We start from the raw sequence: 19,386 nt of genomic DNA on the forward strand, positions 1-19,386 counted from the left end.
AATAGGAAGGGCCATATAGTACAATTGTACCTTGGAAGTCGAACGGAATCCGTTCCGGAAGTCCGTTCGACTTCCAAAACATTTGCAAACCAAAGCACAGCTTCTGATTGGCTGCAGGAAGCTCTTGCAGCCAATCAGAAGCCACAGAAGCCCCATCAGATGTTCGGTTTCCAAAGAACATTCGCAACACTCACTTCCAGGTTTGTGGCGTTTGGGAGCCAAACCGTCCGAGTGCAAAGGGGTTCAGGATCCAAAGTATGACTGTAGTCACTTTTAAAGGTTGTAAAGTGGTCTGGATCATGCCAACATTCCAGTGTGTGGATTGACATGTACTAAAGCACCGGCCCATAGGGCGCACCTAGTGTTTTTTTTTTGGGGGGGGGGAATAAAGAAAAATCCTCCCCCAGGTGTGGGGCTGGGGAATCCCGAGCTTCCCCCGACCCCAGCCCCCCGAGCAGGCTGCTATCCGCAAGCCTTGGGAGCCCGATGGGAGTTCCCGCCGGGCTCTCCAGGCTTGCGGATATCTGCCCGAAGCCCGGGGCGCACTGCTCAGCGTGCCCCAGGCTTCAGGATGCAGGCTGCTATCCGCAAGCCTAGGGAGCCCGGTGGGAACTCCCGCGGGCTCCCAAGGCTTGCGGATAGCTTCCTGAAGCCTGGAGAGTGAGAGGGGTCGGTGCGCACCGACCCCTCTCGTTCTCCAGGCTTCAGCGAAAGCCTGCATTCGCCCCATAGGACGCACACACATTTCCCCATCATTTTTGGAGGGGAAAAAGTGCATCCTATAGGGCGAAAAATACAGTAAGTTATTTTGTCACTCTTTTGCTTCTCTGAGAAATAGCACAGCTTGTATAAATTTTTTATTCGTTCTGCTCAGAACAAGATCTCCGTAGTCTACTAATTTCCCTGAAAATTCAGAGATAGCACAAGCTGCTCGACCTGGCATTGAGGCGGTCATTTAACCTCCCAAATCTACACTGTGGCACCATTGCCAGGTGTTGAGTGTTGCTGTTTTCAAATTCAAAAAATTCTCGGGAAAAATTAGATAGCTCTGCAGGATGAGAAAGCAATCTGTCAGCCTCAGGAAGTATTTCTGAAATGGCTTTGAATTGCCACAGGGATATATAATTAACTGTTTTTTTATAATTTACTATGCATTATAGTCAATGTTAAAAGCAGAATGAATCTGTACGCAGGTAATTATTATTTGAATCAAGAAAGCCATCTGGGAAAAGGTACATTGCGGAATGCATGTATTCTGTTTACATTTTATTTTCAATAAAAGGTAGCTGTATTCCAAGACCTCAGGATTTATCGCTCGTGTTTGCCTTGCATAATAAAGACATTTCATCTTTCAGAGCCTAATAAAATGTTTTTAAAATGTTAAGTCATGCACTGCTTGTCAAGTGGATTTAGAAGCATTAACCTTCTCAGCATGCAGAGTGTTTTATGCTCCAAAAGGTATTTGTGTAAATATTTGTAAGCACCGTAATTGATTTCAGCTGCGGCAAGTGGACAACCTGATAAACAAAATTCAGTTCCCAGCAATCAATAAATACTACCCTAAACACTACAGGGCACATAAAAACCTTTCCTTATTGCATGCTGGGCTTCAAATAGAGCAGAATATTTTCAGAGGAAACCTACGGAGACAAAAGGCTTCCAGGGGCTTGTGCATCTGAGACAGAATACCAGATTTGGGGAATATGGATTGTTCAGACACATGAAGGACCTATACGTACCCATTTGTACAGAACTGCGGGGCTGGATGCCTGTCTGCTGAGAGGAATACCTCGAGCAATTATTCATCTGCGGAGAGGCTGTTGGCAGCTGGGGCTGAGTGGGCGGAGCAGTGATTGGAACAGCTGGCCTGACAACAGCAGCGGCGTTTGTAAGAGCTGGGCTTCCTGGGTGGACGGCTCCTGCAGAGCCTTTGGCTGTGGGAGACCCTCCTGCCAAATTCCTGGGCTGACCAGCTCCAGCAGGAACCCTAGAGGGAGAAAGAGAAAGAGAGATAGAGAGGGGAAACCAAAAGCAAATGCTCTGTGCAGGCACACAAGAAGACATCAAAAGCATATTCTTATCAGCGTTTCCTGAGGGATAGCTTTGTTAGCCTGCTCTGCACCAAAGGCACTCAGTTGCACCTCTCAGTAGGTTTCCCTGGCACATTGCTAGGTTTCTCCGGTGAAATCAGAGTTCATGCACCTATGCAAAGTCTGCAGGTTGCTGCAGATTATTATTATTATTATTAAGCTGCAAAAACACAACAATGTAATGGAATAATAATAATAATAATAATAATAATAATAATAATAATAATGTAACGCAAGACTGATGCAAGAATATGTGGAGGAGAGACAAGAGTTAACATCAGGCCATTCGGCCTACGAAATTTTTCATCCCAGAAGCTAAAGCAGTATTTGGATCATTAATTTTAATCGACAAGCCAGTCACCTGAGTACCTCTGGGTAGGCATGCCTCTTTGCTTGGCTACGTTCGTCACCAAGGACTGCAAGGAAGTCTGAAGGCATGCTACAGAAATCATGATGGAATGAAGGTCGTTGGGTCTCTAAATTTTACAGGGTAAGCGCACTGAGAGACTGTAGCTTCGGGAGCAAAATGTAATGCAAAATGCACAACATGTGAAAAACCACCAGCAGCTAACAAATTGAATTCAATGAGCGTTAGGCACACCTAACTCTGCACTGCATTGCAACCTTACAGTCTTCTAGTAATTTATCTTGCTTAGGGTCTTTATACATGCAACAGAAAGATCCAAACAGAAATCCTTAATCTCACAATTGCTCCCTTAAGCAGAAATAATTTTTGCAGTGCTAAAGGAATGCTGTCTTTATGACCTTTGGTCTTAGATTATTCTCCTGGGTAACATAAGGTCCCTGCTTAATTGCAAACAGATACATTTTAACTGTTATAACAACTAATACGCATGCTTGTTCTGTAAATATATGAATTAGAAAGTTGGAAATTTAGGTCAGACATTTAAATCAATCCCTTCTTTTGGTAGCTTAATTTATCATGCTTTAAATATCAGAATCTTCTTTACCTGGCTGCTCAAAACCAGCCAGGTAAAGAAAAAAGGAGAACAAATTAACTCCAGCACCTTAGCTTAAACAGTATCATGGAGATAAATATTACAAAGATATATTACACTGCCTTGTTGAGATATAAATTGTTTGCAATTCTGGTTTCTAGAGAGTGCTTCAAGTATAAGCTTCCAGTTCAGATGTCACTGGAAATCAGGAAGTATCTCTGAAGATACACCTGGCTTGCCAGTACTACATCTGAAAAGGACCTAGGGATCTTAGAAGGCCACAAGTTTAACATGAGTCAACAATGTGATTGTCAGGTGATGGTGTGGTTGCTCGAGAGCAAAAAGGCAAGACTCCAACCTGTCTTTCCCAGGCTTTATTATCTGTACAAACTATCTTACAGTGCAGAGTGTCACAAGTCCACGTCTGCTCAGTCGCTAGCAGAATCTGGGACTGGGCGGTCCTTATACCTTCCCCAGCATAACAGTCGTGTGACCCCCATCCTTCTCCTCCTCTCTCTGCACCCAAACCTACTGCGCAACGTGGGCGCTGGCAAAGGGGGACTTGCCTCCCCTCCCCTTTGCTCAGGCTCGGTGTTGAGGCTCTCCCTAGCATCTTCTGATCCCTGTGTCCCTTCCCCACTGGAGGCGGGGCTTCCCTCCTCGCCAGAGGAAGAACTGCTTCGCAAGATCTTCGGAGGCTCCCTGTAACACAACTGCTCTTCCACCTCTCGCCTCTGAGCTGATGGCAGTTCCTTGACAGTGATGAAGCAGCAAAAAAAGCTAAGGCTATTCTAGGCTATACTAGAAGTATAGTGTCCACGTCAAGGGAAGTAATAGTACCACTCTATTGTGCCCTGGTCAGACCATTCCCGGAATCCTGTGGTGAGTTCTGGGTGCTGCAATTTAAGAAGGACATTGGCAAGCTGGATTGTGTGCAGAGGAGGGCAAGCAAGATTATCAAGGGTCTGGAAACCAAGCCTTATGAGGAATGGTCGAGGGAGTTGGGTATGTTTAGCCTGGGAAAGAGGAGACCAATAAGAGATATGAGAGGCATCTTCAGATATCTAAAGGGCTGTCACATGGAAGATGAAGCAAGCTTGTTTTTCTCTTACTCAGGGCGAATTCAAGTTACAAGAAAGGAGATTCTGACTAAACGTCAGGAAGAACTCTCAGGGACTTAGAGCTGTTAGACAGTGGAACAGATTTCCTCGGCAGGTGATGGACTCCCATGGAAGTTTTTAAGCAGAGTTGGTTGGCCATCTTCCATGGATGCTTTAGTTGAGATTCCTGCATTGCAGGGGGTTGGAGCAGAATGACCCTTAGGCTCCTTTCCAACTCTAAAGGTAAAGGTACCCCTGCCCATACGGGCCAGTCTTGACAGACTCTAGGGTTGTGCGCTCATCTCACTCTAGAGGCCGGGAGCCGGCGCTGTCCGCAGACACTTCCGGGTCACGTGGCCAGCGTGACAAGCTGCATCTGGCAAGCCAGCGCAGCACACGGAAACGCCGTTTACCTTCCCGCTTGGTAAGCGGTCCCTATTTATCTACTTGCACCCAGGGATGCTTTTGAACTGCTAGGTGGGCAGGAGCTGGGACCAAACAACGGGAGCTCACCCCGCCGCGGGGATTCGAACGGCCAACCTTTCGATCGGCAAGTCCTAGGCGCTGAGGTTTTACCCACAGCGCCACCCGCGTCCCTGACTTTCCAACTCTACAGGGTCTATAATTCTATAGGTAGAGATACAGAGAAGGAAGCACCTGAGCTCATTCCCTCTTGAATAAAGCATGGCTTATTGGACCAGGAATGTTACCTCTATACTGGGTCACTGAGTAAGACCAATAAACCCTTTAGTCAAGTGCTAGCTATCCTGAGTGTAACCAACAATCTAGGGTCTCTGACACGGACATCAAGTATGACTGATAGCAGAGTGATATACACTATGGCCTCTCTCTTTCTCTCTATTTTAGGGGAACCTAGTGCAACCTGAAAAGAAATATATTTGCTAACATTGCTAACATTGCTCAGGATATGTATGATTGCTCAGTGCCCATCTTTCCACTGTTTCTCACCTCGAAACAGGAGTTACGTAGTTGCCGGGAAAGACTCCAGACATGCCGTTTCTCAAAGACGTCCCTTTGAACCAGCCATCCTGACACTTCTCAATAACGCGATACATTTCACCCTTGCGTAGTTCCAGTTCATCTGTCTTCTGGGGCTTGTATGCATATAATGCCAGGTAGCTGTAAGAAAGGAATGACGTAAACAGGGAATGTATGAAATTGAAACACACACATGTGACCTGATTCAGGCTGCATCTCAGCTCCCCCCAATCAGAAAGCTCTGTTTGTCATAAACGACGCTTCCTAAATACACAGGTAAGAGGGAGTTATTGAAAGTGTAAAGAATGGCAAATTATTCCAACTACAGTGGTACCTCGGGTTACAGACGCTTCAGGTTACAGACTCCACAAACGCAGAAATAGTACCTCGTGTTAAGAACTTTGCTTCAGGATGAGAAAAGAAATTGTGTGGCCGTGGCACAGCGGTAGCGGGAGGCCCCATTCGCTAAAGTGGTGCTTCAGGTTAAGAACAGTTTCAGGTTAAGAACGGACCTCCAGAACGAATTAAGTTCTTAACCCCAAGGTAAAAAGCAAGAGTACTAAATGGCTCCATCCCGGTAAAGTTAGGCATGGCACATAGGCCTCACTAATAATAATTGGACTTAACGTCAGTTGTAAATAACTTCCTCCACTGGTGTCAAAAGGACAGTCTCAATCTTAGCTGGATGTGACAGACTGAGATGAAAAGGAACAATTGCAGGGGGCTGGACTAGATGGCCCTTGGGTCCCTTCTAACTGTAAGATTCTATGATTAAAATGATGCAATAATCCAGAAATGCTACAAAACAATTACTAGAAATAATAAAGAAAACAATTCCCAATTCCCCCTGTTTATCAGCTATGAAAATGCTCTTTAAAATGTTCTGAACATTTGCTGCATTGCACAAAACTGCCCTTTTCTACTGAAACCCTTGTGGATTTTTCTAGCAATAGGAGTAACAGGAGTAGGAGGAGTTCAGTCCCAGAACAGATGAAAAAAGAAACACTGAACTACTTGTGACTATAGACTGCAGCCAATAAATATGATGCATGGCTTTTAAAACTTCTGTTTTCCAGGAAATGTAATTTGAAAAATAAATCCTGCTTTCTTTCTTTATCCTTTTCCTTTACAGTGCTACGAATTCTTTTGCACTGTTTTGCAGGCAGGAAATAAAAATGGCAGTAATTATTAGGACACTTACATTTTCTAACAAGTCCTCTATGTGCACTTTGGGGCTTAATTTACCATGTGCTTGGAGTACGGAATCTTCTGATCTTTTATGTGTTTATTTGATGGTAAACATGCGAAAGCACTGCAGCCATCCTCATTGGCCATACATGTGCAATGGACCACTCTACCATGTTGTCTGCCACTCCTGGGCGACATGCACACACCAGACATAGATATTAACACTATCTTCAACTGGCCAGTGGCACTAGAAAGGGACAAACTGGGAATTTGCCTTGACCTTGACGCAGGCAAACCAGCAGTTGCTGCTACTAAGGCACTGGAGGAAAGACCAAATATGGGCCAGGAGGGTTGTTTAAAGGGCTTCTTTGAGCAGGTGGAGAGGTTGGAAGAAGGTACAGAAGGGGTACCAAGCCACCCAGGGGAACTCACACTGAAACCAAAAGAGCAAATGTACAATCCCTAGCCATGGGCCTAACACCATGCTGTGGTGGTTAGGCACTATGATAATATTCTCTCTCCACTATATAAGAACTAAGTGGCTTTGGTCTTCCACAGGATGACAATTTAACTGTTTTTGCCGGAGCAAAGACTTGCAATGCCATATATAATAAACCTTGAATTAAATGAGGCTGCAAGTTACCTGATAAATGTTGTTGATTGACCAGTTTCAGCTGCTTTTCTTTCAGCACCTTCAATAAGACTTGCTGCTGGGTTCATAACTGTACCCAGTCTTGTCTGTCCATTGACCATCAGTGTGATCGACACTTTTAATCATTGGTAGGGAAACTGTGGCTGCCCAGATGTTGCAAGGCACTATCTCCCATCAGCCCTAGCCACCATGGCCTATGATATTATGGGATTGTGGGATTTGTCGTCTAACAATATCTGGAAGACTGCAAGTTCCCTATCCCTGTTTTTAGCAAAGATGGCTGTACCAGCATTTCTAAAAACCACCTTTGCAAAACTTGACCCAACCCTTAGGCGTGGATATGATTGCTGGATGGAGGTGGAAGGGAGCCCTGCTAGACACCTGTTGCAAAAAAGCATGGAAAAGCCATTCTTGTGCCGAAATGACCTAGATAAGGGGGGAAAATGTATTTATATTTCCTTGGAGCATGCTCTTGGCATAGTATTGAGATTAACAGCGTTATCCAGCTACGAAGTCTCTGGACATGACTGCTTTTCATCACCCACTAGCATGCACTTTGAGGCTGAGATAAACTATAAAGAGAGAGAGAGAGAGAGAGAGAGAGAGAGAGGGGAAAAAATCACCCTAGCACCTTCAAAGCGGCAATAAGATGACATTTCACAGTACGGTGGGCTGGATCTAGTTAACTGACACAGTTTTAATCTACAATATTCAGCACTAAAAGTTGCCTGCCAGAATTTCCAGATTTAACTTTGGGCCTGAGGGACTCAACTGTGACTGAATTTATAATGTTGAATTCATGGTGCTATGGTTAATGTCATCTCTGTAGGTCTATTATCAGTTTGAGACACAATTGCTTTGAAGTGAAGCCTGGCTCCCGGCCACAAAGAGCACGAAGGTGCTTATTTTTCTTTCCCCTCTCTATATAAAATATTCTATAACTTGGTCAAGTGAAATAGCGTAGGCAACTGACTGCTAAAATGAAGAGAGGACCTGCCTTATATATATATATTTTAGCAATGAAAGATGGGGAATTAACTGCTTATACTGCAAACTGAAACACATCCACAATTCTGATTTGTACAATTACAGTGGTACGATACAAACGGGATCCGTTCCAGAGCCCCGTTCGCATCTGGACGTAATCGTAACTAGCGACGGCACGTTTGCGCACACGCGCGTCGCTTTTTGCCGCTTCTGCGCATGCTCGTGACGTCATTTTGAGCGGAGCGTCTGCACATGTGCAAGTGGCGAAACCTGGAAGTAACTTGCTCCGTTACTTCCGGGTTGCCGAGGAGCACAACTCGAACGTGCTCAACTCGAAGCATATTTAACCCGAGGTATGACTGTATACTGTTACCTGTACAACTGTTACTATTCAATTATCTTATCTGGCGTGGTGTTTCCTTGCCCATCAATGAAGTTTCACCACCACAGCGAATTACTACGAAAGCTGAAGCTTAAGTGCTAGAACATCTGCTTTGCAGGCACAAGGTCCCAGGTTCAGTCCTTGGTCATGGGTGGATCCCTCATCTGAAACCCTGGTAAGCCACTGCCAGTCCGTGTGGGCAATAGGATGAACCAATCGCCTGACTACAAGGCAGATTCCTATGCTCCAACAGATAGACGTAGCTCTCTTCTTATACAAACACATTAAGGCTGCACTCAGAAGTCATGCTGAAACACAGCTTTGTGCAACGTTCATCATGAGCCATGGTTCCATCAAATAGCCTTGTTTCAAACAAACCAGTTAATGTTTATCATAGTTTGCTGGCTCAGATGAAATGATCTAACCTCTGCTACGCCAAACTGGGTGCAAAAGCAATTGCATGGGAGGAGAGCAGAGCACACTGATCAAAGGTTCATTGCAGCTCATTCACAGTGGGCTAAGCAGTAACAGGTAAGTCTAAAGATGGCCTATGTCTGAATGCATCTACAGGCAGGGCTGGGAGACAGAGAAACCTGTTTAAAATTCTTACGCTGCCAGTCAGTGTGGATCAGTGTTTCCCAAACTTGGGTCTCCAGCTGTTTTTTGGACTACAATTCCCATCATCCCTGACCATTGGTCCACCTAATTAAGGATGATGGGAGTTGTAGTCTAAAAACAGTTTGGGAAACACTAGTGTAGCACAATTCAAAGTGTAGGTGCTGACCTTTAAAGCCCTAAACGGCCTCAGCCCAGTATACCTGAAGGAACTTTCCCACCTTCATCGTTCAGCCCAGACAGTGAGGTCCAGCTCCGAGGGCTTTCTAGCGGTTCCCTCACTGCGAGAAGTGAGGTTACAGGGAACCAGGCAGAGGGCCTTCTCGGTAGTGGTGCCCGTCCTGTGGAACGCCCTCCCATCAGATGTCAAGAAAATAAACAACTCTCTGACTTTTAGAAGACATCTGAAGGCAGCCCTGTTTAGGGAAGTTTTTAATGTTTGATGTTTTATCGTGTTTTTAATATTCTATTGGGAAATCCAGCCAGATGGGCAGGATATTAATAAATAAAAAATAAATTATTTATTATTATTATTATTATTATTATTATTATTATTATTATTATTATTATTCTCAGCTAGATGGGCCAATGGCTTAGCTCAGCATAAGGCAGCTTCCTATGTTCCTGATTATGGACATTCTAAAGACATTGTGCCCTCATTGAAAAGAGAAGTTAAAAGCAGGGTAATTTAGTTTCCCGAATCTCTCCTTTGGGCAAAGCAGATTATTAAATTCAGATTTATTTTTGGAAATATACATCCGGCCCACACTTGGGTTTCTGTTTCAGCAGTATAACTTATGTCAAATACATACAAATATAAAACACATCCAAAGTCTTTTCCCTGATAAAGTCAACCTCTTCTTCTTCTAAGTAATAGTTAATCAACCTGAATCATCTTTTGCCTAAGCTGAAGCTTTTTGCACATAAGATGTTAATGCTATGTCTTCGTTATTCTTTTTCTAAAGTGCACCACTGGGTGGTTTTTTTTTTTTCATTCTAGAAACTGTGCGTCCTAACAAAGATGGTCTCAGGTGTTCAATTGTACAGGAATGTAATGGTTTAATTTGCAGGAGCAGATATCTGCAGCTGATAGCCACTCAGCCTGCTATGCAATGATTCATACATCTGTAATAAATATCTTGGAAGCTAAAAATGGGCTATATAAAGAAGGTGACCTGGCCTTTCACTGTTCATTTTTCACCTCTGGCAGAAGGCTGGGTTATGTTCAAGACAATGATAACTACATGAGAACGGTTCCTGTCGCAGAGCTATTATTTCAGACGGCAAACAATGAGAGACAAAATGTGTTGCGTATCCTTAAAACAATGTTCAGTGCAAAATGGAGGCTTACATGTTGAGAGGCAGCTGGACCTTTGATGGTGTTCCCTGATCTCCAATGACTGCACTTGTTCTGGGTCCAGTCATGGTTGCAGTTCCAGAGAAAGTAGAATCCTAGGAACGAAAGAAAAATAGAAAGAAATGAAAACAAAAAAAATCACAACATACTTAAGATTTGTTCGGGAGTCAGAGCTGCACTCTCTCTCCCCCCCCCCCTCCGAATCCCAAAGACTTTCATTGGCATGGCTGCCCTAACCATTGACATCCTTGCAATGTTAGCTTAATGTTATGGGCCAATATCAATAAAGAGCTCTTTATACAAGGCTTCCAGATGAATAGATTTCAGATAATTCATGCTTCGAATCACTCACAAACTGGTGACTCACATACTCAAGGTTTGGCTTGAAAGGCAGAGCTACTATTGTTCCAAAGGCAGTGAAAGTACCTCTAATCACCTTACAATTACCGTAAGTACTTTTTGAAGGCCTCTCTGGTTGATCCCTGCCATTCATGTTCCCAGCAACACCTTGGCACTTATGTACCAAGTCATAGAATCATAGAATAGAATCATAGAATCGTAGAGTTGGAAGAGGACACAGTACTCCAGGTGAGGTCTGACCTCGTTTGTTTGTTAATTTTTATTTTTTGCAGTTTCAGGTCTTGCTGCTGCTGGTAGCTGTTTTCTTGGTGGCTTGTGGAGAACAGCAATGATCTGCTCTGGGGGAGCAGCATTTACTGCATGGTGCGGCCATGGCTGGTCCAAGGAGGCCGCCATCTTCCTGCATGGCTGGGGGAGGGGAGGACCACTTGGCACCACCTTCCTCTGGCTGTGTTGGACCTACATGCAGGCTGACATCCCTGCAGACACTTGCAGGACTTACTACCAACCCAGTCTGTTAGGTGTCTGTTCAGTGTAGGAGCGGGCAAGTTAATATATGGACCTTGCTATGGTTACTCAGTCGCCATATCTGGAATTTTCTCCTGCATGCAAACTGGCCAGCTTGCAAGCTTTCACCTACCTCATAGCAACCATCACAACTTTGACGGATAAGGCATTGGGATCCTTAAGTCATGCAAGTACCCTGCTAAAGGGGTTCAGGAGGGGTGACTTTGTCTGGGATTCCACATGGTGACCGATGGGCCTCTCCCAATGGCACCCTGTGTGGGGTCGTGGCATGTGGTCCACGTTGTGGGCAACTCCTCAATACAGGGTCGACCCCACTGGGTTCCTATCAGACAGGATGCAGGCTGCCTGATGTTGGATACATGCCCAATGCCTTAGCCAAACCTACTCTTATCTATAATCAATAAAATTGTGGTCTAAACCAACCCAGTACCAATCTGTGTTCATTTCCTTGATCTTCCCCGCACTGGCTGTGGACATCATGAGTCTGTGGTGGCAAGGGAGTGCTCATGGAACCCCTGTCAACACGCAACAGCCAATGCACCTCCTAAACATTGATGTGCTGGTGCATCTTGCCTTGTGGCTGATGTATATTCAACTCAACAATACATATTTTGCTTTACAGCAACTCTTTTTTTTATTACCTTAAGGCATGTTTGTTTAGCTTTACACATTCTAGGAATATATTTCTGGCACAAGGAACACTTGATTGTTCACAACAACGATTATAGCTCAGCTGCAACGTGCCCAGCAATCTTGGCAGTCTTGGAACTTGGAAAGCAAATCTTTGCGTCTGCTTTCAAGGACCTGCTCAATATCTCTATCACAGGAGCAGCATTTAATTTGAGAAGTCGCATCGTTTTCCTGCTAAATCGTTTTCTTATTAGCTCTGTGTGATAATAATATTTTACATGTTTGTTGAAAAATAGATTATTGTCATTTGCTTTGTTCTGGGTATTACTTTTTTTTAATAACTGGGACTGCTCATCTCTTTAGTGAAAAGGGATGAAGCACAGAACAATGAAAAAATAATTATGGTCATTATAATACAGTTTGTATTGAAGTTTATATTGCTTTCCATTCCGATCATATAAAGCATTTTCATAAGAGAAACCAGACAGAACTTACAACTGGGTACAAATAGAGATACAGTCATACCTCGGGTTGAGCGTGATCGAGTTGCGCTCCGTGGCAACCCGGAAGTAATGGAGTGTGTTACTTCCGGGTTTTGCCGCTTGCGCATGCGCAGACGCTCAAAATGATGTCACGCGCATGCGCAGAAGCAGCGAAAAGCGACATGCACAGACGTGCCGTCGCTAGTTATGTTTGCTTCTAGATGCGAATGGGGCTCCGGAACCGAGTATCTAGAGGTACCACTGTATAGTTTTCTATGGATTATAGTGGCATGAGGCTACCCAAGGGCACAGGATAATTTTTGGTGTTATTGCAACAAGAAAGAAGGTAAAAACCTGTCTGAGTATAGCAGAAGGAAGAAATTTGGAAGTACTTAAAACCCTGGAAGTACTTAAAAGTAAACCCTGTGCTCCATTCATCAGAATTCAATCTATCATCTGAGGTTGAATTTGGCCCTATGGTATTAAAAGTTTCCAAGGTCTTGTATCTACTTGAAAGTGGCGGGTTCACTTACTCAGCTATTAAAGAGACCTTGGATGGAATATATTTATAAATCTCCCCTCTTCTTTATGAAGTCTTGTGGGATTTTTCAAATCCACGAGTTGGAGGCGCATTTCATAAGCTGTGAAGTGTGACAAACTTTTAATGCTTCTTTCCAGCTCACCGTCTAATAATCTTAAAACTCCTATCAGTCATTTACTTAGGAACTGGCGCAAGGGCAACGATGCAGAAGCATCCCTTTGATGCTGAGCCTCGGACTTCTCATTCCGTATGCATTGTTCTCCTAAGATCAGAGGCACGTGGGCCATGCGTAAGAGCAGAGAACTTTGCAGAGAAGATTTCGGAGGGAGGGATACATTGGGCCTAAGGCAACCTTATCCTAAAAAAACAAGCAAGCAAACAAAAACCCTAAAAAAAAAAAGTAACCTGAAACAGCAACAGTCTTCATGTGCTGGAGGGCAGGTGCGCGCTCATCACCTATCCTTATATGTAATGTAAAGTGAGACATGTTTGCTACATGCGTAAGCCTACACGCATCACCGCAGAACTGTTCCCTCTGGGCAGGGGGGAAGTAGAGAAAGATTGTACCAGCCAGACTTTGCAATGTGTGGGTCTTTGTGGTGTTCCCACGGCAGGAAGGCAAATATGTTCAGCCCTTCAACACACGGAGACAACTGCCTGCACAAGTGCCTGAACTGAGCCCATGTCAAGGGAACATGTTAGGGTGCCCCTAACAGGATACTCGTGCCATGTTGCATCCAACAGAACAGAATAAGAACCCTTGGGAGCACGGGCCATTTCAGTGGCAACTGCAGTGTGCTTGATTTACAGGTTGGAGGTGCTACCTGACGTGTTTTTCATTTATTCACACTTCTCTTCCTATCTGATGGCAAGCGCTCAAGGTGAGTCACGTTAGCCTTGTTTGCACGTAATACTAAGGCAAACCATGGCTTTGGCATGATGAAGAAGAAGGAAATGTGTAAGTTTCTGGACTTAAGATTGCAGCTGCAGTGTTGGGCTGCCTGGGGCTAAGACATATTTTGGCTTAGTGTTATGTCTGAGCCAGAGCTCAGACACTTTTTACTTCCAGCCTGAATTTTGCTTCTTTGAATTGTTTTCTGCAATTTTGTGGAGCAGGAATCGCTAGAAAAGCAAGTCTTTTTGTTGACACATGGGAGCTGAGCACAGTAAGAAAAATACCAGTATAGGTCATTATTTTTGAAAGTGGGAGGGGCAAATGCTATTGTTGATGCTATTAGTGAAGATACCACCCAACAACTCCAATTCTGATTTCAAAACAAATTTAACAAAATTTCACAGCAAGGAACTCCTTCCCATATCCGTTAATGAAAGGAATGTGTCTTTTAATGTATGGATTATATAGCTGTATCTTATTTTTAAGAAGAGAGAGAGATGCACTCTGATACACACATACAGGTTAATAATATGCCATCATCTGGGAATAGCTGAAGTAGAAAACAGGTTAATGGTCCTTGAGATTCATGCTACTCATTTCTGTCAAATCCACTGACTATAAAACAATGGGTCATGCAATCACTCCAGGCCTTAATGTTCTTGGAAATAATGTGAAAGCACTTAATTCATAGTTGTGTTACCAAGTATTGGCAAGAAAGAACTACAGTCAAGATCAAGTATTCTCATCAAATGTTAATTACCAAAGTGGGAGGTAAAACATCCAACAGCTCCAGCATACAGCTTTCCATTTAATGGTGCCATATATTTTAAAAACACCCCTATATATACAGATAAACATAATTACAGCTGCAGATGGGCACACACCATCTACTTGTCTGCTGCGGAAGGTGATGAACATCAATCTCTCCTATGGATTTATTTAGCCTATAAATTATTGAGCCATCTGTGGCACTTCTAAGCCTCCCCTGCACCAGCAGGCAGCACAAGAGGTTGGAAAATAAGCTGTGTTTTCTTGTAGCTGGACAGGAACATCACAGTGGCTCAGCAATACCCAGGAACACCAGTTCCATGAAACAAGAGTCCCACATGGCTATAGGGCCTGGCGAAGGACTGAAGCAGTTGCTACTGTCCATGTAAGTTTCCACCTTCTTGTGAATTCCTCCCTTTAATTTGGATGTTTCCTACTTTCCTGGTTGTATGCTACGCTGCCCCGATAGGAAAGCATTAGGCTGTCATTTCAGTGATCCATTGAAAGTAGCGATGGTTCTATCCTCCTATGAGCAATTTCCATTGTGCCCACTATGTCCTTAAATTTAATTTGTTTGGCAGAGGGCTGTACGACTATTTGATGGATTTACTTGTTCACTTCCAGATTGGTGCCTCAAGTTATAATCGGCAACATTAGGGCTGATTCAGACATTCAAAAAAGCTCATCCTTGTGACACTCCTGCCCCCATCTGTCCTAAGGGATGCATTTATAAGAAGAAGAAATGTGTGACCTGGCCGATCCAAGTACTCAGAACTAATTCTTATGAATGTGGCAGCTGGAACATGTGCTGAAACAACAGGGGAAACTATGGGAACTGCAGCTGCTTCCTTGGCTGGCTGGAGGGCAATACAGTACGTTCTCCATGTGAATGTCTGCCTGGGGGGCATCGTGGATGTATTGCATGCTCCTGACAATGGCATAGCCAAGTTATTTTAATACCATGGTTGTCCTAAAAAACTGTACTCCATACCGGTGATGTGAAACTTGGTGGACTAACGCAATAGGTAAGGTCATAATATAACCAGCTAAACACTAACCCTTGCATTAGACTGCTCCCCCCCCCACTCAAATATGAATTTAAGGTGTTTGAAATTCCTAAGATTCCAATTTGACATCTTTTCTGGGTTACACTCTGAATGCAGAGCAAATTCAGATTAAAAGCCCAGTTCAGGTTAAGACTTGGGACTTAGCTACATTAGTCAAGAAACAGCGTTTTGAATGCGTTATAAACATGAAACGCCAGATGGCGCCAGAGAGCAAAAAAAATCCTAAGCGATTTTCCATAGCTCCCCCCCTTTTGTTATAAATCATTTAATTTCTGACATAGCATCCCCCCCCCCCCGTGTGTAGATCCACCCCAAGTAGTTGGATTCAAGAAGGCATGCAGAATAATTCTAAAAGCATTTACTTGGAAGTAAATCACATGATTTAAAATGTAACAGAAGCTTGATTTAGTTGGCATCTTGTACATGCCATCAATGTTTTTATTCTGGCGTCTTCCTCACTAAACATATAGACCGATGTTGGTAAATCTGCATTTTTTCAACTAGTTCTTTTCACTGGAATGTGTTTTAACCAAAATGAGCAGAACTGACCCTACTTTACTTGCACATCATGCCTTGGGTAAGGGGGTAAGGGGTAAGGGGGTAGAAAGACATTAACACAGCCTTAGGCATATTACATGTGAATCCACCCCCTATTTTCTAATAAATGTGCTTGTAATCCTAGTGTTTTGTCTCCAGGAAGCTACAACAGCTCAAACTTAAAGTATTGGGCCAAGGAATAAGCCTAAATTTATGCAAAAAGAAAGAAATAGAAATCAAATCAAACTCATGAGCTAATGTGATATGTTTTGAGTACAACTATCATTATCCATAAAAGTAATATTTCTTTTGGAGCAAAACAAAGAATGGTTCGGGGGAAGGATATAAACTCTGTCCAAATCCGAAACCAGAAGGGATTTGAATTGTTTCCTTCCCAGTCTCCCATGCACAGATGTAGAGGTAAACCTTTTCCCATTGGCTCCTCTCCATTTTAAATATAACCCGTCTGCTTCTTATCTCAAGCCTCCCAATGCGATACTATAGTTTGAAACTTTCTATTTCCCCCCACTCTTTTCTTGACTGCAAATCAGACCTCCCCTGCCCCACTTCCCTTTATATTAGGAAAACCATTCTGCTGAGCTCAGTTTGCTTGTGTTGCTATCTTAATGCAGCAGATGAACCTACACACAGGGTGTTTGTTGTCTGATTCAAAATGTGTGTGCCCTTCAGCTGGGAATCATGTGCACCAGTTGACTCTCTATTCAAGACTCGAATTTGTTTGCAAGCAATGCCTTTGCCTTCTTCCTTCTCTGCTTGGACTGTTACACTGGGGGTGCAGCCAGCCATACTTCATTATTTATGAGATGTATCTCTGGTCAGAAAAACCAGGGGATTTGGAGCAGGGTGACCTGTGACCTCTCTAAATAGCAAGGAAGAATAATTCATAAGGGTTGCAAATGGAGGGAAGATGAGCCATCTGAGGCCTAGACAAGATTAGTGAGCCAAGTGGGACCAACTGCAGCGCAGGGCACTTCGCTTGTGGACAACACCCCTGCTAACCTAACAACTAACCTCACTCCTGCTTAGTTTTATCATTGGCTCGCAGCTGTACTACATTCTCTCAGTGCCAATCAATTTAACTAGCCAGTAAGAACCCTCTGCGTGACAGACACAATAATTTAGGAGGCCATTCTTTATGTTTAATGTGTTGCACTCAACGTGCCAGCATCGAATATGCTAGATGCATAGTCTATTGAAAGGGAACACAATAGCGATCGAGTCAATACTTGCTTAGACACACACACACACACACACACACACACACACACTCTCCCAACCTTTTGCTTCCTAGCTCCTTCACTATTCCTCTGGAAGTTATGAGTGTGATAGATTTTTCCTGATTGTTGTGGCCAGAACCCAATGCTTTATTTATTACTTCCAAGCTTTCAAAAACAATGAAAACTTCTTTTTAAGACCACCACTTATTTTCAAATACATTCAAAGCTATATAAGACTTCTACATGCTTATTGTTAATGGGCAAAAAAGAAAAAAGAAAGGCAAAATAAATCTTGGATAGTTAGCACAACAATATCTTCAAGTGCAGTTTCTGTGGGGGATTTTATGCTATACTGTGGTGATTTGTTTTCATTGCTGAACATATTCTGTAAGTTCATTTATAGGAGTGTATTGGTTTGAATGTGGGGCGAAGGAAGTTTTAAGTATGCAGCAAGGTAACCTTAATGCTGTGGATTATTTTTTTTTATTTTAATGTCCAGTAATGTTTATGACCTGATGAAAGCATCTTTTACAGAATAGTATTTATTTAAATGGCTTTGCATGCCTTAATTAACAAATATGAATTCATTGGGATTTTGTATACACATAAGAAGACAAGGATACTGATGAGACACCTAGTTTAGTAACTGATAGATTATTGTACAGATAGAGACGACTGTATGCATTTTAGCACAGACAAAACTGCATTTCCTTTTCTTTACAGATTGAGAAAATGTTTCATTTTCAATGAAGAAACTAGCTTCGGATGAAGAGTCTTGAGGGTAAGAGAGATATAACTGATATAGCTTCGTCTATTAGAGAAAAAGTGTTTTTCTCTACTTGGAACATATACAATCTCTCACTGAATACAGAGCCTTGTAATCAAGTGAAGATCAACCAAACAATTTCCCACTGTTTTGATATATTTACAGGTTCTGGCACATAGCGGTCTGGTTTGCACATAGCACGAAACCCAGCCATGGCTAAATGTGTACGAGGAAGTATATGGGTACTCATCACGAAAAACAATGGCTGCCTTCACACCTCCCCAAGTCCAGCTGCCGCTACTCTACCCAAAGCTAAGTCATCTTTGGCTTAGTATTACATCTAAACCCAGACTCATGGTTTGCACTAAGAGATGTAGCCAAGGTTTGCTCTTGTTGAAGGCTGACTGCCTTCAACAAGTCACTCAAGTCCTATTTCTCCCATCACTGTAATTTCACTCACTAGTCCTCCCACATACACTCTTAGTAATTAAGACTGCATTCATGTATATTTTTTAGCATAGTTGGCCCTTCTTTTTCATGATGAGCTCACACATTATTGCTGGTATGTGAATCCAGGAATCATGTGGACCTTTTCAATACAGTCTGTCCTGTCCACATGGTTCCAGTATTCAAACAAATGTCGTAGTAACGTGAGATCTTGCCACAAGAAAGCAGTTCTTGAACTACTAGAGGACCTCTGCTTCTTGTTCTGTGAAACAGTCAGGAAGAGAACTACTGATCTCAGCTTCTCAGTAATCCAAAGAACTGTTGAGGCTAAAGGCTGGGTGAACACAAATGACATGTGGTTATTTTTCTAAGTGTAAATGTGTAAGTCATATACATGAAAACTACTTACACAGGGACAGCGGCAATCATGCCCACTTTTCCTGAACCACCACCTTCACCAAATGTCTAACATAAACTCGTATTAACATTTCTTCTCATGGACGTACACCTAAGTATATACAGCTGCATAAAGAAAATAAAGCGTCATTTGTTTGTGTAAATGAAATCCTGCTCCCTTTAATTTCCTGCAACCCCCCCCCCCCCCAACCACATCACAACTTTCGTTTAAAACTTGGTGGCACTGTAAAACAGCATTTTGCAAAATAGCATATTGAGACCGCTGCAAGTAGGGATGTTTAAAGTCAATTTTGGCTAGACTAGTCCTCCGGCTTGCCTAAAAGGACTCTGTGGATTGCAGTATGTATGTGCTCATCTTCATGAGCAGGACAGTTGAGTTGG

General features: G+C 43.2%; 1 protein-coding gene across 2 annotated transcripts in view; it reads right to left on the reverse strand.

Annotated features, from left to right (window-relative positions):
* SH3RF3 (SH3 domain containing ring finger 3) overlaps window positions 1–19,386 on the reverse strand; it is a 208,090-nt gene that overhangs the window by 30,688 nt on the left and 158,016 nt on the right. For both annotated transcript variants that reach the window (XM_083735501.1, XM_083735500.1), the window contains 3 exons: window positions 10,324–10,424; window positions 5,119–5,289; window positions 1,740–1,987 (listed from right to left, as the gene is read on the reverse strand). In XM_083735501.1, coding sequence (XP_083591627.1) covers window positions 1,740–1,987; window positions 5,119–5,289; window positions 10,324–10,424 — 520 coding nt within the window. The remainder of the gene's footprint in view (window positions 1–1,739; window positions 1,988–5,118; window positions 5,290–10,323; window positions 10,425–19,386) is intronic.

This window comes from Podarcis gaigeae, assembly GCF_964106915.1.
Source record: "Podarcis gaigeae genome assembly, chromosome: 4".
Lineage (NCBI taxonomy): Eukaryota > Metazoa > Chordata > Lepidosauria > Squamata > Lacertidae > Podarcis > Podarcis gaigeae.